This window comes from Perissodus microlepis, chromosome 23 (assembly GCF_051167445.1).
Source record: "Perissodus microlepis isolate ML-2025 ecotype Zambia chromosome 23, ASM5116744v1, whole genome shotgun sequence".
NCBI classification, from domain to species: domain Eukaryota; kingdom Metazoa; phylum Chordata; class Actinopteri; order Cichliformes; family Cichlidae; genus Perissodus; species Perissodus microlepis.
In genome coordinates, this window is record NC_140482.1 from 38,682,856 (window position 1) to 38,708,149 (window position 25,294).

The 25,294-nt window shown below is 40.8% G+C and overlaps 1 protein-coding gene across 1 annotated transcript in view; it reads left to right on the forward strand.

Annotated features, from left to right (window-relative positions):
- The window catches only part of agbl4 (AGBL carboxypeptidase 4), a 346,701-nt gene that overhangs the window by 173,800 nt on the left and 147,607 nt on the right, over positions 1-25,294 (forward strand). The window contains exon 5 of the mRNA XM_084920463.1: positions 18,052-18,268. Within this exon, the coding sequence (XP_084776589.1) occupies positions 18,052-18,268 (217 nt within the window). The remainder of the gene's footprint in view (positions 1-18,051; positions 18,269-25,294) is intronic.

A 25,294-nucleotide genomic window follows, 5' to 3' on the forward strand; every position in this document is an offset into this window, starting at 1 on the left:
AACACTTTTCCGAGAATACGCGCTTCTTTTGTGGTTCGGACTCCTTCTGACATTTCTTTGGAGGTGGAGGAAAACCAAAGTAATTGCTTAAACGAGCTTCTTCGACATCTTTAAGAGTTCTAAACAAATGTCTGTCCTCCTTCAGAAAATCCTATGTACGCAAACACGCGTTGCAACTTCTTATCTTGTGCGCGTTTTTTTATTTTGACAGCGAATGCGCACCTGCGGACCACTTATGTGCACCCCTGGTTATATAGCTCATCATATCGCAGCCACAGAAATTCTTTTGTCCATGAAACCATAAAGCTGCACTTTCTTTTTGCCTTATAGTCTGATTTGTCATAACTTTTCCGTTTTGTGGTAAGCTTTTCTTTGGCTGTCACTTCTTCACCCTGGCTCAGCATAACTAAAATATATATCCTGCTGCTTTTACACACGCACTCACATAACGCTCAGCGATTCTCTGCGCGATCAACCTCTCACATGTTTAAGCTTGCTGCGGAAGATTTCACTTGTCATGTTTGCATAGTAAGCTAACGATTGATAAGACGATGTCAGAGGAATTGGTGCGCAAATTATCATCACTCACCAATCAGTGCTGTCGCTCTCTATACACAGTTCGCGCGATTGCAAAGTGAAAGCAAAAAACAAGCGCAAATTCAAACACGATTTCAATATGTCACATATTGACAGTGGCTCACCGATGCCAATGACATAATTACCCAGCTACATTTCCGAAAGAATGCAAAAACATTGACATATATTTTTCCTTCCTACGATAGCCCGACGGGCAGGGCAGAGATAGATTTTGGTAGCCCGACTGGAAAAATCGCTAGCCCCGGGACGTCGGGCTAGCGATTTTGCGAGCCCTGATCTTGTAACAAATTCAATTCAAAAAAAGACTCAAGGAGTTGGATATTTTGCAGGTTGCTCTATAACAGTGGCATTTTTAACATGTTCCTGATTGAATCTGCTCCACATTATGCTAAGACATGCAGTCTTAGCAGTGTGATGTAGTTTTTCACTATAGTCGAATTGTTGAGGATGCGGATAAGGCTTGCAGAACAAACACCATTATTAGTGTGGGAGTCGTTATTCTTTAAGTACAGTTTGGTGTTCACCTCAGCACACAGCTCAGCTGCAGTGAACTGCGCCCAGCTTCAAAGTGGAAAACAGCTAAACTGTAGATGAGGAAGGAGACAGAAACACCTTATCTGAATTAGCGCTTATGATATTAACAAAAACTAGATTCTGACATATAATGTGAGGAGCTACATACGTATATGTTAGACTAAGTTATCCACTCGTTTGGTGTCTGGAGTAGTTCTGTTAGTCTGCACTATAGGCCTCCGTGTTATTATTGCCCCTGGTCCTGTTGCTGGAGCAGCAACAGGAATAACATATAACTGTCTAGTTGGTCTGTTCTTATCTCATGTCAGTCCAAACAGCACTCTCCTGACAAGTGGTATTTGACTCAGTCAGTAACTGACACGCACAGAAAGAGAGCGAGAGAGAGGAAGAGACAGACAGACAAACAGGGAGGATGTAGAAAGAGGAGAAATGAGAGAGAAGGAAAGACAGGCCATTCCACAGCACCATGTGAACCTCTGCCAATCTTTTCATCGCGTATGGAACTCTTTTTGTCTGATAGAATAATCAGCATGCACTCGACAGGAGAGTGAAAATTGCCATTCACGCACAAAAACATGGCAAGGATCGTCAATTATCTGCCGGGTTTGTTTTTCTGTCTCTGCCATCCATTTGCATACGGTTCCTATGAGAAGGTGCTTTTGATGTAGTTAGCCGATTCTGGTCAGTATGATATTATGTGAATGTGTCTTATTAGCGCGCAGTGTGTGCAGACAGGGAAAAGGTCATAATGTTTCTTTGTTCCCATAGCGCTTTTTCCTCAATTAAGGCTAATCACCAGAGCCCAACATTGATCCAGCCTCTCAGCTTTTCTCATGCTTGGATTCTGATGATCAGCGTGTGTGTGTGTGTGTGTGTGTGTGTGTGTGTGTGTGTGTGTGAAACAGGGAGAGAGTGCAAGTACAGCAACACCAACAGAAATCCTGTATGCACACGTGCCCGTGTGAACGTGTGTAAATGTAAATAGCATTCTGTGATCTCTAGCACATCGAATGATTTACCTCTGTGGTGTAATGGAGCAATTTCTCTTTTTTTCTCCTTTTCCCGTCTCTCCTTTTCCGATCCGCGCTAAAATATTCTCCCGTTTAGCTCCATGACAAGTCATCTGTCACTCAGAACAGTGAGGGAATGGGCTCATCTGACGGACTGTGTGTGTGTGTGTGTGTGTGTGCGCGTGTTTGTGAATTGGTCATGGTCAAACAGATGTAATCATGAGATTCTGATGCACACTTTCATTTCTGATAATTATAATTAGGTAGTTTTCTCATGATGACAAAAGAATTCACAGTAGGCGGAGGGAGAATGATCTGTTCGTTGTTAGTTTTGCTCTTTTCAGATGTTTTGTTGACAGTAAGAAAAATATGGGCTACTTTAGACTTATCCTTTAAGGCATTCAGGGTTTGTCCTCTTAATGTGGCTTATGTGGTCTATGAGATTGTAGAACGTAGTAATTTGTCCCGTGTAAATGGCGGACTCCGAGCCTGCAGGCAAATGCCAAGCTCAGTTTGTGTTTTTTCAAGCTAGATGTGGCGTACTTTGTTTTCAAATGAAACTGTAAAATACGAGTACTATATCATTGTGTAGATTCATGCTTGTTTTATATATTTATGTCTTTGACATTCAGCAGGCAGCTGTGTGCTGTGGTGGGAATAATAGGCTGGCTTTTTGAGAGCCATAAGCCTTTAAGGGTAATACAGCTCTGGCTGCTCCAGCCACAGGCTCTCGTCTGTAATAGCCTGTAATTCCTTCTGTCTGTTATAATCACCTACACAGCCTGACAGCATGCACTCACTTGGACAAATATGCACACAAATAGTAGTGTGCAAAAGTTTGACCACTTTAGATGTTTAGATTCCAACCTATCTGTCGTATTCTGATATTTCATATTACATATGAATTTGAAAGTAATCAAATGTATTTAAACATTATTCAATAGGACCATCAGAATTAAATTGAAATAAATAAAATGTAAAGTAATACAAATTAAAGTGCTAGTGTTTAAACAAAAAATAATTTGCAAATAGGAAAGTAAAAATGTCTTCTGTCCATAAGTTCAAATAATCCAATTAAATCCAAAAGATTTTTTTTTTCAAGTCCAAAATTTACAGGCGGTTCATGAATCCACGATTGCAGCAGTGGACTTGGTCTGGAGTGAGGTTTGTTCTTATCTTTGAGATGAGCTGTTCCCAGCTGCTGATAACTAACGTTAATATTAATGCGAGAAAACAAGTATCGCATTTCACTCCAGTTTGCAGGTGTTTTAAATTCTTGTGCACTGTAGTATGCTGTCGTGGAAGGGAGCTCATATTTGTTCTTCTTCATTATTATCAGAATAGAAAATCCCCTTGTTATCGTCATATATTTTTGTTGCGTCCAACATGGGGCTCAAACCCACGACCCTGAGGTTAAGAGTCTCATGCTCTACCGACTGAGCTAGCTGGGCTTTGGCTTATGTGCTGTTTTGGCAGCTCGTCTTGGCGATACTAGTATAGCATGGCGCGTCAGCAATAAAATTCCAAGTCAACGAAGTGTTTCTAGTCTACGTCATCGATTATGTGGAGGAATTGTTGCAGGCCTGGTGGATAGTTTCTCTTTTGCAGACCATTCAAACCCTTGAGGTGAAAATCCCAGCACATCAGCAGTTTCTGAAATATTTAGATCAACCTTTTTGACACCAACAACTATCTCTATATGTTGTATGAATGCAAAAAGTGGAATATGACACACATGTTTATCAAAATAGAAAATAGAGTAGCAGCTGTTTTCTGAGTCAGGAACCATGGCTTTTATTATTATTATCATTATCATTATTATTATTTGGGAAGAAAACATTAACAGCATTCTGTTGTTTAAGATAAAGCCCATCCACTATTTTCACTTATTCAGTAATATATCAGTTTCCTGTGAGGTTCTGATCCACATTCAATGTTACAGGCTATATACTATCTACTTACAATAGATGGCAGTAAGCACACCTCCAGGCAGTCAGAAGCACCTTCTACAGAAATGCAATCAGCAGCAAATAGATTTTAACCCCCTAATTATTTAAAATATTTCTCTCCTTTGTTGTCAGACTCTTGTCAAAGCCACTAGACTCCACTGACAAAAACGGGAATCTTACCTCACAAAACACAGGAGTTGCTGGTCTTTTAGAGCCTCAGTCCATTAGCTTGATAGTGTTACTGTTAGTCTGTGACTTTTCAGTCTCAGCTGGTTTGTTTAGATCCAAACTAACATTTAAACTCAAGTCACACAGCAGACTCACAACTCCCAGTTTTCTGTGAAGTGATGTTTTTATCCAGTGGTTTGAAAAGACCGATTTCTTTCTTTGTGCAGTTTCCACAAATCAGTGAACTTCGTCGACTGTTGCCATAGAAGCAATCTTAACATTAAGCTGATGTGTACATTTAAACCTCAGCGGTGCTGTTTATAGATGGGATTTGAACCCAATCGATAAGAGGATGGATAAGGAGTTTGATAATCGATAATGGTATCGGAATCGCTACATTGTTATTAATTCTCATCCCTACTCCATAGTGTTGAACTTGGGGCTTCATGAGCGTGGGGACTTTATCTCTTTTGAAAATATACCAATACATATTTTTTTAAACTTGGTATATAGCCTATAGCTAAATTGTAGGACTCAGACAGATCGTTGATTTCAGTGTCATGCAGTTAGTCCGTGATAACGTAGAGAGAATACATCCGTGTGCAACCTACCTGCTTAATATATCAGAAAACTAGATATATCACATATCCACGCGCACACACACACACACACACACACACACACACACACACAAATGCACACTCATGTGTATGCAGACATGGTTGCCTGAATCGCCAGTTCGCCTTTTCATCTGCCCACCTGTTGAGAAGAGAAGCGAAGAGAAGAGAAAAGAAGAGAAGAGTTCAGCAGTTACTGTAGACCAGGTGTATGTGTTTATTGGCTCCAAAGCTCTGAGGACATATGTGGCCCTCATCTCATCTCCCACACAAGGCACACAGAGTGTTGCTGCTACCATAAGCCAACAGAAAATGTGTGTTTGGGCGGATGGGGGCTGAATGGTATGGGTGCCAGACTCTCTCCCTGCAGCCCTGCGGTGGCCGGAGAAGTTAATTGGCAGCATCTGGCTGTCTGTAAGCCCAATCGCCCATCCATGCACCCCCTCCCTCCACCACACCCCGTTCCTTCTCCTCCATTTTTTCCTCCAGCTCTCCCCTCCTGTGGGCTCTGCTACCCCCGGCACTCACATGATGACACCAGTCTGCCTGCAAGCTGTGAACGTAAACTGTGTGTGTGTGTGTGTGTGTGTGCGATATAGCGGGGAGTATGGAGTCAGACAGGGCAGCCAGGCCCCCAGCTGTCACCGTCGTGCCAAGGGAAATGCAGCCAGACAGGTTGGCATCTTTGTGCCAAGACCAGCAGGGCCCCGAGGGAGGATGAGGAGGGAGAGAAGGACGCAGAGGGAGTAAGGAGGGGGCAAAAGACAGAAAGAGCTTTTGGATGAGTACAGTTTTACTGATCTTGTGACAGACACAACATGGGGTTTGTGCACTGATCACGCTATGAGCAACTGTGGAAGGTGTTACTAGCATGACCTCAGAGTTACCTCATGTGTCAGGCTTTCTTCTTTAAAAAAATGACCTACTGTGGTGTAATTGCTTACTTAGATTTTTTTCTGTGAACATCAAAAGTGATATTACTCAGAGCTGGAACAGCAGTACAATAAGACTTACAGTGGGGTAAATAGTTATTTGATCCCCTGCTGAAATTGTAAGTTTGCTCTAATTTTTATGGTAGTTTTATTTTGATGGAGGGTGAAAAAAAAACACAAAACAAAAAACATTTGACATAAAAATTATAAATTGATTTGCATTTCAATTATTGAAATAAGTATTTGATCCCCTACACCCTAGCCAGATCGGCTGATCTCAACTCATTATGTGCACGTCTTTTCACCATCTTGGCCAAGACCAAAGAGCTGTGACAGGACATCAGGGACAAGATTGCAGACCTGCACAAGGGTGGAATGGGCTACAAGGCCATCAGCACGAAGCTTAGAGAGCTTATTTGTAAATGGAACAAATATAAAATGACATTAATGAGTCACTCTCGGTCTGGAGCTCCATTCGAGATCTTGTTCATGGGGTGAGGATGATCATGAGAAAGGAAGTGGATCAGAACAAAACTACACAGGAGGAGCTTGTTAATGATCTGAAGGCAGTTGAGACCACAGTCACTAAGAACACCATTGGTAACACACTACGACGAAATGGATTTAAATTTTCCAGCACCTGCAGGGTCCCCATGCTAAAGAAGGACATCTAAGTGCTTTAGAGAAGCTTGGGAGCAAGTGCTGTGGTCAGATGAAACCAAAATCGAGCTCTTTGGTGTTTACAGGAAGAGAAATGTGACAGAAAGAACACCATCCCCACAGTCAAGCGTGGAGGTGGAAACATCATGCCATTGTGCTGTTTTTCTGCTAAGGGCAAAGGACGACTTGACTGCATTGAGGGGCCAATGAATGGGGTAATATACAGTAAAATCTGGGTTGAGAGAACCTCCTTTCCTTGGGTTGTGGATGGGTCTTCCAGCATGACAGTGACCCAAAAGCTACCACGAAGGCAACAAAAGATTGGCTAAACCATAAGCACATCATCGTCATAGAGTAGCCTGGCCAGTATCCAGACCTCCATTTGGAGGTAGAAGGTCTATAGAGGGAGCCAAGAAACCTAAGATCTCCCCTGAGATATGTGCAAATATGTGCTAGCTAAAAAGTTTCTCCACCATATTTTGCTGGGGATCCAATACTTATTTCACTCAGTGGCATGCAATTTAATGCATAACTTTTAAGTAATGTGATTTCTTTCTCCATTAAAATTAAACTACCAAGAAAAATACTTAATTTCTTTGGAAGTGAGCAAATGTACAAATTCAGCAGGAGATCAAATAATTATCTCCCCCAGTGCTCAAGTACATCTGTTTCAAGAGGTAGCCTTTAGCATCATGTAGCTTGTTGATTTATAACTCGTTTTTCTAAAATCACCTCTATCAGGTGTCCAGATTTTCCAACTTCTTTGATTATTTGTATACCTTATTTTCTTCTTCAGTTATTTCTCTCTTACAAAAAGTGTTTTTACTGCTATCACTCAGATATTTAACGTGCCCATAACCTTGGCAAATGTCTCTGTCAAAAATAATCTATCAGGAAGTCGTAGCACCTTTGACTAAAAATGTAAAGTTTGCTATTTACAAGCCCGAGGTCAACAGTCTTATTGCAAAATCACCATATTTTTTTTCTTATTTATGTTGGTCATCATTGCATTATTCATTGTGATCACTGGAAAGAGCTGCAGAGCTGTGAGCTCATCTCTGTCCGGAATAAAAAGTGATTTCAGACGGTGTCACCGAGTATTTGCTGTGTTGCCTTTCACTGAGTAATTCTCCAGAAAGAATGATCTCATCACTCTCACACCTTATTTCAAATACACACACACACACACACACACACACATAAAGCAAGTACACGTTGCTCACAGGAGCGGAGATGTTGAAGCTCGAGCTCATATTGCCTGAGTCATTGTGACATCAGAGGGTAGTTTCAGTTTTACAAACAGCAAAAACTGCTTAAATTCAGTAAAAGGACTAGATGTTGTCCCTGATAATGCATTGCTTTAAAGAAAATCCATGAAAGTGTATGATTCAAACTTCTGCTTGTGTAGGATACTAGAAGAAGGCAGACCACCACCAATTTGGAGAAAGTGGCACAGTTTTAATTAATTGTTCCAGGTCAACACTAACATTTACTGCCTTGTGGGCACTAAAGGTGCAACAGCTGGATGTGGGTTGGGTTTCACCTTATTCTCTGTAGTGTCCTGTCAAAATAAAGGTGCAAATGTCATTAAAAAACCCAAAACAAAACACTAGTTCGTGCATTTTTGACTGATAATTTTTGATAGTTGAATCATTGAACTGTATCAAAATTAAAAATGTTTTTTTGTAAAAGACTGATTCTATATGCTTCTATAGTCTATAAGTCCGTACACATGTCACTGTCAACTTTTACTAATGAAAAATGAAAAATGCTTTGAGCACAAATGACATTTCGTGATTGTGTAACAAATTATGAGACAACAGATACTGAAATTATCATTTAAATGAAGTAACAGGTGTTTCTACAAACACGTATATACTCAAATATTTCAATTTAGAGGTGCTCATTAAACCTACTGCTGTATAAAGCTACAGGTGTTTTTTTTTTTTTATAAAACTCCTAAAAAAAAGCTTGAAGCTTTCTCAAAACTGGGATTTTAAAGTCGCCCTTTTGAGTTTTGCTAATCTGATCTCGTGCTTTGAATTTTTACAGGCATTTCAGTTTGCAGTAGATGTTTGGATTATGGAGCAACTTTGAAAGAAACTGCGCGTCCCTTCATCCACTACAGGGACACGAGTTGGGTGTTTTGTGCTGTGATTTCTGTGGACAGCCTAATGTTTAGTGGGCAGAACAGGAGCTTATTTCACAGGATAGAATGACCACAAGATTCTGGCCATTGTTCATAAACAGTGAACAGTAAGTACCTACTTTATACACACACCTAGAAATCAAAGAGTCAGGTTTAATATGTGGATAGAGCTTGTTCCGTTCACCAAAGTATATGTGCGTCCTGCAGGTGGTCTGCAGTGAACCTGAACCACTTGACAGTTAGAATATATGCACCTTATATACCCTAAAAATGTCTGTGTGTGTATCTGATGTCTGTTGTTCACATGTCTGGTCTTGTTATTATTACGACTTTGTCTGGCGCCCGTCTGTCTGTTCCATTACACACACACACACACACACACACACACACACACACACAGACACACACACACTGATAATGTAATGGGAGTATAATGTTGCACTCTGGGAAATGCTGCATCACACAGTTATAGGCGGATGGTCTCGTCTCTCTCCTCTCTAAAACACACACACACATGCATAAGCCCACTGCCAGCCTGTCTCCTCCCACTCCCACTAGCTTACACACCACCACTCACCAGGGGCTGAACGCTGACATCATCACATTGTGAGATTAGTGTGTGTGTGTTTGTGTGTGTGTATGACTTCTTTATGGTTCCTTGCAAGTATTTTTCCTGTACCCACCATTATTTCAGACGAATGTGCACCTGCCCTGTTGCACCATGGGAGACCAGTGGCGCCACAGTGGTGAGGGCACAGTGATCATCTGCTTTCTGCTAATTGCCCTGCTGCCCCAAAAGGCGCAGGGGAGCTAGCCACCAGCAGACACAGCACGCTTAATCTGGCTGAGACCCCCGTGGGATATATTTTGGGAATGTTTTACTTTATTTTTTAATCAGACTTACATGCAGGGGCACTGCAAACGTAAAGTATGTGTCATTTATTAATATTAAGTACTGTCCAAAAGTCTCAAGATGCTCCTTGTTTGTTTTTTGCTGGAAAAATGGGAAATAGGTGCAGCAGTTTTTAGGGAAACGTGCAAAAGTACACAAAAACACGAGTTTGTACAATTTTAAGGAGCTGGAAACTCTTTCAGACATTTTTTCTTCTAATTTAGTAGTCTTAAAAGTAGACTTCACAGATATTTCCCCTGGCTTCTTAAAGGGCGTTCAGAGTTGTGCTTTGGGTGGTGGCAGGTTTTTGTTCCATTCTTTGTTAGGATGATCCCACACTGCTTCAATAATGCTGAGGTTTAGGCTCCGGGGAGGCCAGCCCATAACTGATTGTTTTTTTTAATTGTGTTTTTCTATCCGGGTATGCTTTTACTGCACTGGCAATGTGTTTGTGATCACTGACATGCTGAAAATGAAATGTTTTCCAAGATTACTGGATGGTGGATCAAAATCTAATTCGATCTATTGTGGTGGAATAATTTGCTGCCCCAAACCATGACAGAGCCTCCATCATATTTTCAGATGGATCTAGACACAAATTTCGAGCACCACACCAAACACCTGTTGTCACTAAAGTAAAGTAATTTGGCTTCCCTTCCTTAAGTGAAACAGCCCTTCAGACCATTTTTGATGAGGCTTCAGTGATCAGTAGATGGATCAACTGAAACCGGTCTCCCGACATGTCTTTCAGATGCTGTTAATCCAAAGTTGACAGCTTTTTAGGCCTGCCAGGTCTTCTTTTTTAGTTTTTTAAAAAAAATAAACTGCACACCATGATCAGATATGTCGATTTGTCCACTTACATCTCGTTGGAACTCAGCTTGGTGGACCAGTAATATATTCAGCCAAAGAAAATGTAAATAGTCAGATACACAGACTGAAAATGAGTGAAAAAGCAGCCAATGTCTAAGAAAAGCTTAGACATTTTTAGATGAGCCTTAGACAAAACTGAGAAAATTGCAATAAAATATAAAATACGAGGGGTGCCTCAAGACACTTGCACAGACCTCTGCACATATTATAATATATTTCCTGTATTCCTTGAATTGCTTTTAAGTATTTCTTCCTCAGATTTTCCTCAACTAACCTGCACAACCTTCAAAGCAGCTGTCTTTTCCTCTTAGATCTGTTTTAGCACAGCAAAGTGGGTAGTGTGCGGTGCAATTTTGCTTTGTATTAACCTTGAGAAATGGACAGCTCTTCCTATTTCTGAAGAGGTCATCTCTCACTCAACAGTGTGGCCCTCTACTGGTCCATCCAGGCACTGTTACAGTGCTCATTAGTTAAGTTGCACAGTATATTAAGTCATACTATATATTAGTTTAATCAAACCTTGAAAAAAATTGATTTGATTTGATTTGACTGTACTAACGTAGCTTTCTCACACTAATGAATAAAAGAATTTACTCGAGACTGAATGATGAAATTTCAAATAAAGGAAAAAAAGGATGAAATGAAAATAATGTGTATTTATACACCACATATTTTCCTCATCGCCACTATCTCAGGGTACATCAGTTAGAGCAGCTACTGCAAATCCTCCAACACTTTCATCTCTTTGTGCCGACTCACAGGTGATAAGTATCCCATGCATGAGTGCTGTGCATCTCTCACATTTTTTTAAATTTAGAGTGGAACAGACTATAAGTTTGAGGTAAAGGCTCAAGGTAAAGAATTGATCATTTAAAAGAAAAAAGATCAAGTATTTAAGAATAAAATCACAGTCTCACAGTTGAAGTCTTTTTTTTTGTTTCATCTGGAAAGTAAAGTCGACTGAGGTTTGGAAGACAGCATGGGAAGATCGTGATGTGAAAAAAGATGAATTGCTGGATGAAATGAATTTTAACACACTCAAAGTGAGAGACACTCAAACAGACATGCACAGATAAAAACATACTTAGACACGACCCCTCCCTGTGCATTTAGCATATCAGCAGAATAAACAGGATTCCTATAAACGGCAAAGGTGTTTTATTTAGATGAGGCTTCAAGATTTATGACTGCTTTCAGTGTTTCATGGAAATAATTTCACATTTAATGTCTGCTGCATAATCTGAACTCGGGTGAAGCGCTGTGGGTGTGATCTGATATCGACCAAGCTGATTCGGCTAACTCACCTTAAAATTCAGCGAGGTTTAAAAAGCTGCCAATCCTGTGACGGGTCATCCAATTAAATACAGTGGTAATATGTAAATATCGGTGCTAATATTGGTGACTAGAGAGATTTTTACAGTGCCCCTAACAAGAAGCGTGTAAAAAAGCCATCTGATGGACGTTCACCTCTGAGGTGTTTGGATGCAGCCATCAGGTGAAAGTGTCGTATTTTTTATATTGCATTCTCATCAGGGGACTGTTTCTGACCTGAGATAGCTGCTAACGGCCCGTTGTCTCCACAGGTGAGCACGGCTCAGCTCTCTCGTTACTGGAAAGTCTATAATTCACAAGTGTTATTGCTTCCTGCAAAACCTTATTGCTGCTAGCCAGAGTACTCTACCAGTAGCACTAATCCCGAGTTATTTCACCTCATCAGCGCAGACTGTAATGTGCATCTTCTCTATTTTATGCCCACACACACACAAAGACACTGCAGCAGAAAATTAACCTCTGAAATCAGTAGAAGCAAATGTTACACCAGGTCTCTCCTCAGCGCTGCCGCACTTAAGACACCAAATCACAATCGATGACTTCCTTCTCTACATCTGATTTTCACTCCTCACTGGCTGTCGAAGTTAGTCCCAATCTAAAAACACATTCTCGCGAAGCTGCAGTCAAATAAATATACAGTACCGCCACATACAATATACAGCAGGCCAACCAAATTACAAAGCAAGCCCAGGTTGCCTAGTAACAGTGTCTCCAGAAAGCTTTGTTGCAACTTGATTTGCATCCAAAAAAGATAGATGGATGCTCAAGGAATATATATATGCCATCATGTTTGCAAACACGTGCACACTCACTTCCTCACACATGAAAACGCACACCTACATGGGCGACACTCCTGAGACGATTCGGAGGCTGTTTTCTGCTTGACTCGGTATGCAAAACGAAAACACGGAGCCTTGCTTTAAAAACAACGAGCCTATCTAACATCTGGCATCATTTTAGAGTGCCAAGAAATATTGCCTCTTCAATTATTGGCGCAGTAACACAGAGGGAATAAAGAAATATATCATTCGGTGTGAGATATTTGCCAAACGGACTTATTATTTGCTTTAAATAAGCTGGTGGGGATCTGTGGAGCTTGACAGCTGCACGGGCATATTGGAAGACATTTAACCTTCCTAACAGTTGACAGGATAAACGTTTGACAAGCTGAAAGTGACAACAGTGATGGAGAAAATAAAAGGGAGTGGATGAGAGTGTGTGCTTGTGTGCCCGGGCCTTGTGAGTTTTGTCCTGTATGTTTTTTTGCCTTTGTGAGAGTGCTCAGAGCAGCAGTGATTGGCGTGTCCTCTACGCTTGATTGATTTGAAAATATAGACAAGATGTCGCCCGTATGAAAGCTACCAATTTATAAGCCTTCATCTCAAAACTTCAGAGAGACGCCGGTGCCATCAAAATCAGAGCAGGAGTTTGTAGCTACCAATGGTTCAGAAGTAGAAAAGCCCTGGCAAGCAAAGTGACACCTCACTAAAGGCTGCCTGCTAGCTCTATAAATCCTCTCCCTTTGTATTCTCCTCCTGCCTCTTTCTTTTTTGTCCCTTTCTCTCTGACTTTGTCTCTTTCTCTGTTTGTCATCCACTTTCTGCCTTTGTCTAATGTTTCAGTCTCTCTATTCCCCTTTGCTGCGCGTCCCTCTTTATTCCGTGAGGCTGTGATGAGACACCCTGGAAGTTAACTTGTCCCACAGCTCGCTCCAAAAGGAATGACCTTGATGTAGCTCGCGCGCAGTTCGAGTTTGTGGTGTTTTTCTCGCCGTGTGACTCTTTGCATATTCTTGTTTGTGTTTGAGTTTCTGTGTCTCTGTAATCACTGAATTGTAAAACTATGTGTGAGAGCCTTATCATGCGCAGGGAGCTTCTCAATTTTTTCCTCCCCTCATTCCGTGCAGTGATAATTCTGTTTGGGAACTGTACCACGTCAAGAGATGGGGCAGGGGAGAGGCACATGGAGGTACCATTTAGATAAAACAAATTGCCAGCTGCCGAGCAGGAGCAGTCACCTTTCAGATAAAAAAACCAAAGGGACTGCTGTGAGCAGCGGTGTGCATGTGCCCAAGATTTTGTGCATTTTCACATTTGTGTGTGACTGTGGTATCTAAAGGAGGTGTAGCTCCGTCCTTAGCCAGTAATCCAGGCTTTCCAGGCAGTCTTTTTCCATAACAAGTCACATAGCCATTTTCTCTGGCCTATAACTATAATGCTGTGATGGGACAAGCAGCAGTAATTAAAATCAATAGCCAGGACTTTTCCAGTCTCCGGCAAGGTCACGCGCTGCCCAGTAGAGAGAGCGAAGGAGAAACAGAAAGAAGTGGGATTGCATGAATGGGCAGAGCCAAATGGGGAAATATGTGGAGAGGTGAGGTGTCATCTTATTTTAATTAACCTGCACCTTGGAGGGCTGGCACTACTTTAATGCACTAGTGTGGGCACTAGGGGGTTGTACGAGTGTGCATGTGTCTGTCAGTGTGTCTAGTTTGTCCTTGCCAGCCATTACTTCGAGCCCATGTTACCACGCACGAATCAGGTTCCTTCGGGGGGTGGTGGTGGAGTAAAATAGTATATTTTTCTCCATGTTTTTTCAAGATTTACCATTTTCCTTTGTCCAGCTTTGAAGGCTGTAACATGACCCTGTGAGCCTGCTCCAGTAGGCAGAGTGGGTGTGGTGTAGCTAGCCACTAGCTGCATTTGTATTCTGCTGAGGACGCTGCATGCAGAGACATTTTCCTTTCGCCTCCTCTGAAGGAATAATCAGCCTTGCCTTTCACTCCCTTCTGCCTGAAAGAGGCTGAGTGATTTAGCTGGTTTTGTTTCAGTAGGTACCTGCAGGGACATCTTCAAGTGGTTGCATGTATGTGTGTTCACTGTAGCTTTCTGTGTAGGAACTTTGCCGAACCGGGTATATTAGGGGCTTGCACAAACATATGCATTTCTTGTTTGTCCTTCCTGCCCTCACTTTTCAGGCCTGAGTCAGAAAGAAAAGTCTTTTCTGTTAGAGTCAGCACAGAGCAGTCTGTCCTGTTTGTTGATTATCAGGTCCTGTTCCTATCGCAGCCCTGATAGCATCTCCATCTGATCTGTTGCCAGACTCGCTAGCTCACTAGCCAGCCCTGCCATCTCACAGCCGCTCCGCTGTTAGCCGCCACCCCTTCCTGTATATCGCCGTATCAGTCTCAGATCTGCCATCGCCCTGCTCTCTCATCTTCTCCTTATCTCCTTATTCCACCTTTCTCCCAGCTCCCACTACCCCAAACCCACCAATCACTCATCGCCCTCATATTTTTCTTCTTTTTATCCTCCACTCTCAGAGCCTCTGCCAAAGCTCCTACGGCAGCACCGTTGTTCCCCATGCTTGGTCGTCTTTACAGAAACTGTCAAGGCAGAGTCAGTGAGTGACAGGACAAGACATGTGAGACTGGTACAAAGATGGAAAAAATGAAAGAGAAGAGAAGAAGAGGGAAACTTGCATGCTAAATTCTCCTCACCAAGTCTTAATAGTGAATACTAAACAAAAGAAAGCGAGGAAGACAAAGACAGACAGATGAAGAGCGGTAAAGGAAAACATGTTGAGTAGGCAGAGAAGTTTTGTGGACTGCAGCAGTGCTGTCCCGGACCCCATCGATCATCCTTAAGGTGCCAGGATCATTCAGCTTTATTTAGCTCTAAGCCCAACATACACAGTGCACAAGCACAACACACAAACAACAACACTTAGTATCACACGTGACGCCCAAACGAGATGCTTACATGTTTCTAATGCCATTTAGCTCTTCTAGTTTCTCACAATCTCAAATCATAACTAGAGACATAAAATGTAAAAACCCGAAAACCATTGAAAAATGAAAAAAAAAAGATATATTACAATAAGGTCTTAGTCCTTTGTGGTCACAGAAAGTCATTTTAATTACAGAGTTGGAACACGAGTTGGCCACATTTGAAAGTCACAGACATCATCTGTAGAAATTCTCAACTGACCCAACATCAAAATTAAGCTGTCTTGTTTTCGGCACATGTCATTTTTTCTTAATTTAGCAGGAGTGTCGGTGATGATTACCCTTCATTTTATACTCATGCTATAAAAGTGTCACTCAGGCTGATTATTGTTTTGAGTGAAATATCTTTATCTGCTGATTTTACCACAAATCGTTTTTTTTGTTTGCCTGCATTGGTTGATACAGAATCTGCTTATATTTGCCTCTTTTAAAATGCTACGTCAGGAATGCAGATTTAAAGCAAGTCTGAAAGAGAGACAAAGTCGAATGTATCCAGTTAGTTTATAATTCATCAGTCTTTGTATTTATTTGCATTATATTGCTGGTGGCTTTTTATTGAATACCAAGTCTATGAGTTTTGTTACATTTTATTATATATGTAATTTTGCATTAAATCGCCGTGTTAACTAATCACCACAACCAGTTCTCTTTGTATTTTTTCACTGTTGGCTCTTAATTTTGTAGCTTCAATTATACAGTATCATGCAAAAGTCTTGCCACTCCCGTGTCTTCATATGTGCTGTGTGTTCTTAAATATTTGAGGAAAATTGACAAGTGGGGAACAAAAGACAACGCGGCAGGCCTAAAAAAACCATCCACAGCAGATAAAAAGGGTCTGAAAGTCACAGAAATAGGAAAGAAACCCAGCAAATAGAAAAAGAAATCAAGAAAAGTACCGTCAGATTTTGATCCACCGTGCAATGACATCTGGAAAGAGTCTGATTGGCAACGGCTTCATTTTTCAGCACAACTACTCCAAAGACACTGGCAGTGCAGTTAAAGCATAGCTGGATAGAAAAACACACCACTGAACGGTCTCATACATGGATTGGCCTCCTGTTGTTTACAGTTCTCGTTAGACTCTGTTTCTGTCCTATATGCACGCATGTACGTTTCAATAAATTGCTGCACCTATTTCTTATTTTCCTAGAAAAATATAAAGATATGACTTTTGCACATTACTGTATATTATAAAATTCTAGAGTTTGCCATAAACAAAACAGAAAAGTAATGCATTTCCAAGCAGATAATTACCAGCTGATATCCTCCTCATTCCTTCAGTTGTGTTCCTCCTTACCAGCTGAACTCTATTTCTCTGGAAGAAGGCATGATGGCACATTGATGCAATTTCTGCATTATGATTTCTAAGTGCTCTGTATCCATTACTGTACATGTCTCTGTTTTCTTGGAAAAGTGCTTTGGTCTCAGTGCTCCTCATATTTTTGCTTGTCTTAAACCTTCAGCACCTCAGATTGAAAACCTGTCAATGGTGTGAAAAAGTGTTCAGCATATACAACAAGTTTTAATATTAGTCAAAGATAACCTGACTAAATACAAAATAAATTTTTTAAATTATGATTTCATTGATTAATAAAGAAAAGTTATCCAGATCTACTTCGCCCTGTGTTAAGTCATGAATTAACTGTGATTAACCACCTTTCTTGGAAAAAAGTTTCTCTGAACACACTGGCACTGGATTACTGGCAGACCTGTTAAATCAAGAAATAAAAGCCATTTTCCACCTACGGAGAAAACTTGGAGCAGTGGTGAACCTTCCCAGGAGTGGCAGGCTGACCAAAATTACTCCAGGAACACGTCAACGACTCCCCCAAGAGTTCACAAAAGAGCCCAGAACAACATTAAAGAACTGCACTGTAAAATATGGTGGTGGTAGTTTGATGGTCTGGGGCTGTTTTGCTGCCTTGGGACATGGAAGACTTGCTGTGGTAAATGGAACCATGAATTCTGCCGTCTACCAAAACATTCCGAAGGAGATGTTCGCCCATCGCTTCGTGATCTCAAGCTGAGGCGCACTTGGGTTCTGTAGCAGGTCAATGATCCAAAACACACCTGCAAGTCCACCTCTGAATGGCTTAAGAAAGTGTGGCCTAGTCAAAGTCCTGACCTAAATCTGATTGACATGCTGTGGCATGACCTTAAAAATGCTGTAAATGCTCGAAAACCCTCTGATGTGGCTGAATTACAACAATTATGCAAAGATGAGTGGGCCAAAATTCCTCCACAATGCCGTAAAAGACTCATTGCCAGTTATCGCAAATGCTTGATCGCAGCTGTTGCTGTTAAGGGTAGACCCTCAGTGATTCGGTTTAGGGAGGCAATACCCTTTCTCACACAGGGCCATGTAGGTTTGGGTTTTTTTCCACTTATTAATAAAACACACCTTCATTTAGAAATTGCAGTTTTCGTTTACATGTGTTATCTATCTGATATGAAATATTTAAGTGTGACAAACATTCAAAAAAATAGGAAATCAGCACTGTAAATGACCTTTCTGATTTCTCTGTATTGGGTTTATCTTTTGTCGTTGCAGGCAAAGGCTTCCTGCCAAAAATGTGTACTACTACCGCTGCCCTGACCACCGACGCAACTATGTCATGTCTTTTGCTTTTTGCTTTGACCGAGAGGACGACGTGTATCAGTTTGCCTACTGCTACCCCTACACCTACTCGAGACTGCAGCATTACCTGGCCAGCTTGGAGCGCAGGAACCTGCCTTACCTGCAGAGGGAACAACTGGGACTCAGTGTGGTAAGAGTTGGGAGCTGGAAAGTGCCGTGAGCAGCTGGAGGACAAAGTGTGTGAGGGGTGCTTGTGGTTATGGCTTGAGCAGAGAAGTCGAGTAGTGGTGAAAATTAGAGATGGAAGGGTTATAAGGCATATTTTTTATGTGTGTTCAGATTAAGGAGGTCCAGATTGGTAACTCGGGTGTGCCTGCCGGTCATAACTTCAGCCTCTTGTGTTATTATTAGGATTGTTGCACTCTGAGATGACAGACTGTAAGCCTCTGGGTGTGTGTGTGTGTAAATGGCTGTGTGTGTAATCAGCAGAGCTCTCACCTCAGCAGTAGCAGCTAGTGTATCATACATGCTGCCTCAAGTCTTGTCTGCTCTTATCAAATAATTGTAGGAGAAAAACTCATTAGAAATGCTTGAGAGATTACGACTTTTTCTTCTGTCCTCCAACATTTGTCAGGGAAAGCTTGCTGCAAGGGGTTACTATGAAAGTACAGGTATTTATAAGGAGCACCTGACCATGAAATGCAGAAAGGACTTTGAAAATTAGAAACCATGGCATGAAACAGCTGATAGTATGGTAAAAAAAAAAAAAAGCAGGAGTAATATCTCTATAAACTAAAGATCTCTTGACCTACAATGATAATAACAGTGTAAAACTGGGTGTTTCATATTCTGATTATGGTAACATTTGTGGTAAGATCCTTCTGTGTAATTGCAGCGTTGACTTGGTGAGGTTATTCGGTGTAAAAGCTTACACTGATGTCAAAGAGAAACTCGCTGCTTTGATGTACGACTGTCAGCAATAGTGGGAAATAGCGAGACACTTTTTGGGCCGTCGTTTCAGGATATGATTAATGATTGAGTTGTGATGATTCTAAAATAGATGACATAAATCTAGTGGGTTTCTTTTAACAGACTGGCACGGTTTAATCAAGCATTTATAACTGCATATGGCTGACTAGCATCAACGTCAACATTTAGCTAATTAGCCTGTCATTACATAATACAAGTTAGCAAAGCAGCTGTTCTACTTATCCTATATTTATACTAGTGTTGTTTACACAACACAAAACTTTTTCTAAATAAAACACAATTAAATAGACGCACAGTTAACATTGTGTTAACACGGAGTCCCTGCAGTTCGCTGCTGTGATCTTTGCATTTCTTTCCCATGTCACATAACCCTCCTCGTATGTCTGTGTTTTCTTGCATTGTTACGTAGATGCTTCACTCTGCGTAGTCAGTATCTCTTTGGTCGGTTTGCAGCGGCTCTGGGTCAGGGTATCACAAGGTGGTACGCTCGAATCATCACACAACACCTTGTGATTGCAGCTCTAAATGGAGACCCATGTTTATAGCCCATTGCTGTCATGTCTAAATATAAGGACGTTTTTCATTATTTGGAAAAAATATATTATCCCTCAAAATGGAGTCTTTCCAGTTTGCGGTGCCTAAAGTGATCCAAACATCAAGTGACATGGAAGGTAAACATGTAGTCATGTAAATAAGAACATTTTTTCTATGCAGTCCTTTGAAAAACTTACTGTTTCCGTATGAATTTAGAGGGTAAGTAGCAGCCCGGAGAAAACCTTTTCTCTCTAAAAGAAACACCACAAATTTTGGACAGGCAAGTAAACAAAAGTGGAAATACCTGGCTGTGTTGGATGAAAACCAAACACAAAACACCTCACACCAAGTGTCACACGGTGGTGGGTGGGTTGTTGTGCTGCCACAGAACCTGGAGACCTTGGAGTCACTGATTCAACCATGAAATCTTCTTCTAATGTGAGGCCACTGTTACGGCCGAGAGGGCCAGGCTGTGGGTGTGGACTCAAATGCAGACACAGGGGCGTGAACACAGTGCTTTATTTACAGTGCCTAGTTAAATTACAGAGCAGGAAACTATGAATGCTATGAACTGTGGAAGCTATGAACTGAGAACTATGAGGCCAAAATATGAACATGAAACTCTGACTGAGTGCTATGACTAGGTGCAAGATTTCATAGACGGATCCTGGGAATGGAAAAAGGGGCAGCGGCTTGGGTGGAGGTACACAGTCATTATAATCAGTAGTGCGATCGCTGGTCTTGATATAAGGAATGAGAGAACTGACAGCTGTTATTTTAATCAGCCTGTCTCAGTTGTTTTAACTTTAAGTATCACAAAGTAATGTGGTAACATCTGGACTGACGAGTTTACTGTCAGCATTTTAATCGCTAGTTTAAAGGCTGTAGGCTGCAGCCGTTGCTCTAACACTGTATAAATGTAACAGGGCTCAGTGCTGGTTCTAGTCTGAGCTGCTTCCAGCTTTATTTGTGAAGAGCACAGCAGCTTACAACACACGTAGCTAGCTCGTACAGCTGCGACGTAAAATTTTCATAAGCTAAGATGACCTTAAAATAACAGGGCTACGTGAGGTGATGCTAGCGTTAGCCATGTTAGCACGTTATCTTCAACAGGTGGTCAGACTGCGTAAACAGGCACTCAGTCAGAGGTTGCGCTGCAGGGTCCCTTCATTCTTAACATATCCGTGTCGAGCCGAGTGTAAATCCCGAGGCTGAACGGCCTTTGTACAAGCACACACGCTTCTTAGCAGGCCGAAGCTATGAGATAGAAAAATCCAGGCAGACAGCCTGTGTCTGTCCAACCAATCAGAGAGCTCCTTACATCCCACGGTGTGGCTAATTTGAATAGCAGCAGGATTTTTAAAATGAAGTTGTTAATCCAACTGCTAATCCAAAAATTAATCCCTGAGCAAACAGGAGGGGAAATGGATTTTGAAATGAGGAGTGGAATCGCCATTTTAAAAAGCATTATGAAAATCACTTTATTAAAGTGCAATTCAAAAATGAATTTACAAATGCAGAATTCATTCTACAAGTCATTATTTAAGCACAGAATTCTTTATTTCTATGCGCGTGGCTCTTGTGGTCCTCCATATATACTATCCTTGTGTTGTGTGTAACACTGTGTAAGTACTAAGTTATACAATTCAGCCTGTGCGCTTCACTGTTTTCGCTTCATTTTTAAGCGACTTGTTCTGCGAGCAAAACTGCAGGGAACAGAAAGAGGGCAGGCTTGGTAGATTTGGCTCACAGGATCAGTATTAGTATTCATAGTCATTGAGACGTTTTATGACCATATTTTTCTCTTTATGTTCTCCGGTCCTGGGTGGCAGACAGCCTAGCCCCGCCCTCTCATACCCCTTTTTCTCCTGCCGTTACCTGCCCTTGTCTCTCACAGACACATATGCTACTCCACACATACAGGTCAGGGAGAAAGGGATGAGAAGGGATGAGGAGAGCTTTCTGGCTGCATCAAAGTTTAAAGACGGATTGCTGTAATTTCCAAGGCAGAGTCTATGGAAACGACAGGGACACCACAATAGCTTTAACCTTCTAATGGGTACAGTTATCTCATAAGGATGGAAATAAGAGCCAGGGCCATTTGCACTGGCATTCTTCTGTCTTGCTGACTAATTTGTTTTATGTAATGTATTCCTCTGAATATAATCTCTGCCATCCAGCCGGCACTGGGAGCGTCAGATACTGTACCAAAAAAGCAGAAAAATTGTAGTTGTCTTCTTTCTTTTTCTTTTTCTTTCTTTCTTTTTTTTTTTTTTTTTTACCTCCAGCTCTTTTCATTGTTAAGTGTTTACTGATTTATAAGACAGGTTTTTTTTAACCCAAATCAGGTTTCACTAAAGCAGAGTGATTTGAATTTAATGTGTAAATTACATTGAATCAGACAGAATGTATTCCAGTTGAGGTGCACTGGAAAAGACAATTTAATTAAGAGAGAAAGCGAGAGATTGAAATAGAGGGACAGAGACTGAAAGAGAGATGTGGGATGAATGAAAAGGGCAAGCCTGGAGGATGTGAATATAACTTTGAGATACTCAGTTCTGAATTATTTTCACTTTCACCTAGTTTTTCGCCTGCTAATTAAGACCTTACAGTAATACTGGGATTCACCTAACTTTCCTTACTGCATATAATAGTGAATGGAAACTCCCTACACCTCCCGCGAGAGATTTCTTTACTGCACGTCACCTGACATGATAAAAACAATCCTATCATCTTGTTTCTTTTTATCATCATTAAAAGCAAAAGAGAACGCGAACAGTTATTATCTTAACATTAGAGTCTGGAAAATCCCTTAAAGTCTCCCTAATCGACTTTAAACGGTAGATATTTACTACATTTATTTAGTTACATTGTAATAAAATATAATACAGCTTTGTTCTGTTTTTTTTGCAAGCATGTTTGTCAGAATCTTGTTTGTGCTTCCTTCCTACCTTAGCTTACATATTAGCAAAGCTGTTCAATCTTGTTTTTTTCCATCTAAGAAATACTGATAAATGTGTTCATTTCTCAGCTTCTGAGACACCAAATCATCATATATGCTTTCATTTCCTCACGCATAGATTAAAGTATTGTATCACCTCACCAGCTGGAAGCAATCAGAAAATAACACTGACTTCAAACTGTACTAAAAAAAAACCCTGAGCAACAAATACACAACACGTTCAAGCTTTTATTTTGGCTACTACTTTATTATAGATTTAGCATGATTTCTGTCTTCTGACTCTTCTCTTCTCATATAATCTCTTACAAGAGATGTCCCTTTTCACATGTTGCTCACAGCAGTAGAAATCTGTTTGATGTCCACCGATGCATTGCATCATGGATATTTTGTCCTCACCTCTTGAAACAGCTGCAAGCACCACAAAGAAAAAACTTTTGCAAATCTCTGATTAGAGACCCTGTGTGTAAATAACAAAGGATGTCTCTGTTATCTCCAGTCACACAGTAGTAGGAAGCTGGCTGGTTACAGACCATTTAATGTCCAGCCACATTGGACATTTATGTTCTCACATGATCCCCACAAAGCCCGAATTTTGGGGCTGCAGTGCTTGTAAAATGGCTCTCTAAAGGCCAGAACTTGGTTAGCTTAGCTTTGCTTAAAAACTGACAATGGGAGGACATAAAATCCTTTACAAGCAAATGAAAGCTTACAATTGGATCTTTGCTAAATTTGTTTAACACCAAAGTGTAAAAGCAACAATCTTATGGTTTGTAATTGTTTATTGAGACGAAGCAAACAATGGAGACTCCAGAAAATTACTGCTAGACAAGAAATAGTGTTATACTTAAATCCATGTAAAGCAGCTAGGCTAAGCAAAGGCTTTATACAACATACTGTATTAACAACACACCACACCTTGATGTGATTTGGCGCTACGTAAATCAAACTGAATTGAATATTTAATGTACAAATATCAGATTGGTCTTAATCTTTTCATCTCTCAGCAGGAAAGTCTATCACTATGTTCCCAAAATATCAAACTGCTATTTCCAAGCATATTTTGTATTTTTGTTAAAAAAATTATTTTAGGTTATTTAATATCAGTTATATATATATTAGTGTAAAGTTATCTGGAAGGGAAATTTGTCCACAAGCAAGCTTGAAGACAGGATTGTCAAGAAAAGTCAGGCTAAGAAGCCTCATAAGGATTGGTCTGAGCCTGGTGTAGGTCCACTGCGCACAGACGTCTTCAGGAAAGGGAATAATTTTGAATTTCACATTCCTGAACAGGAGACAATGTCAGAGGTATCTTACCTGGACTAAGGAGAAAAAGCACCGGGCTGATGCTCAGCCTTCTAGTTAAAAGTAAAATTTGCATTTCATTCGAAAGTCCTAGAGTCTGGCGGAAGAGTGGAGAGGCACAGAATCCAACGTGTTTGAAGTCCAGTGTGACGTTTCCACAGCCTGTGATGATTCAGAGTGCCATGTCATTTGCTGCTGTTGGCAGCGGCTCATCCTCTCTATTTTATCAATTCCAAATCCAAAGCTTTATGGAGATGCTCATTTCTTTTTCCAGCAGGACTTAGTGCCTGCCCACAATGCCAAAACTTGGACCAAATAGTTTGCTGACTATGTTCCTTCCGCCAATTCGCCTGACCTGAACCACCGGTCTAGAGGGAGACGAGAGACAACCGACCCAATAATAGAGGCAAGCTAACAAATGCTATCAAAATGTCTTACCTGTATGACAAGCAGAGATGGGCAGTAACGCGTTACTGTAATCTGATTACTTTATTCAAGTAACGAGTAAAGTAAGGGATTACTATTGCAAAAACGGTAATTAGATTACCGTTACTTTCCCGTAGGAACGCTGCGTTACTGCGTTACTAAAACCGTGATTTTTTTGCGAGAATGTCTCATGACAGTGACGTAAGCAAGTGCGACGTTTGTGACAACAGCTGTGTGCAGATCAACAATGGATAATATATCGAGTGCGGGAGAGAGTATGAGCGTGCAGCGTTTAAAGCGTGGAAGTACTGACCTTACTTTGAGTTTGGTTCCATAAAAAGTGACAAAAACATTAGCGTCCGTTGTGCGTGGGAAGAAAACTTCTTTTTACACCGAAAAAACCCCCTAAACAAGCTCCGAGTGCACAACGACGTAATGGGAAATTCACAGAGAAACTCGCGGATTCTTCCACTGACCGCTGCGCCACACCTGCACCAGGGTAAACCTCCGCCTACCCAACTCCTGCTTTACAGGTGAAAATAGAGCAACAGGACCGCTAGTCTTTGATTTTATTTACTTTCTGCTGTGTTTTACTTGCATCTATTTGAAAGACTGAGTGTAAACACAAAAAATATTTTATTTTATGTGCTGGAATGTGCAGAAAATAGGTTTAAATGTTAAACTAATTTCTTCAAGTCAGAGAATGGTGCATATAATTTAATTTTTGCTTGATGCATAAAGTTAAAAGATTAAAACGGATAAAACAAGTTTTAAAAAGAGACTTTTCCATTTGATTACATTTTGTATGATGGATTATGCAGAAAAAGTAGAACTGGGCTGAAAGATCTATCGCTTTATCACCTATTCAGGTTGTAAATCGTGTTTTTAAAAAGTAACTAAGTAACTAAGTAATTAATTACTTTTGAAAATAAGTAATCAGTAAAGTAACGGGATTACTTTTTTGGGGAAGTAATCAGTAATTAGTTCCTGATTACTTTTTTC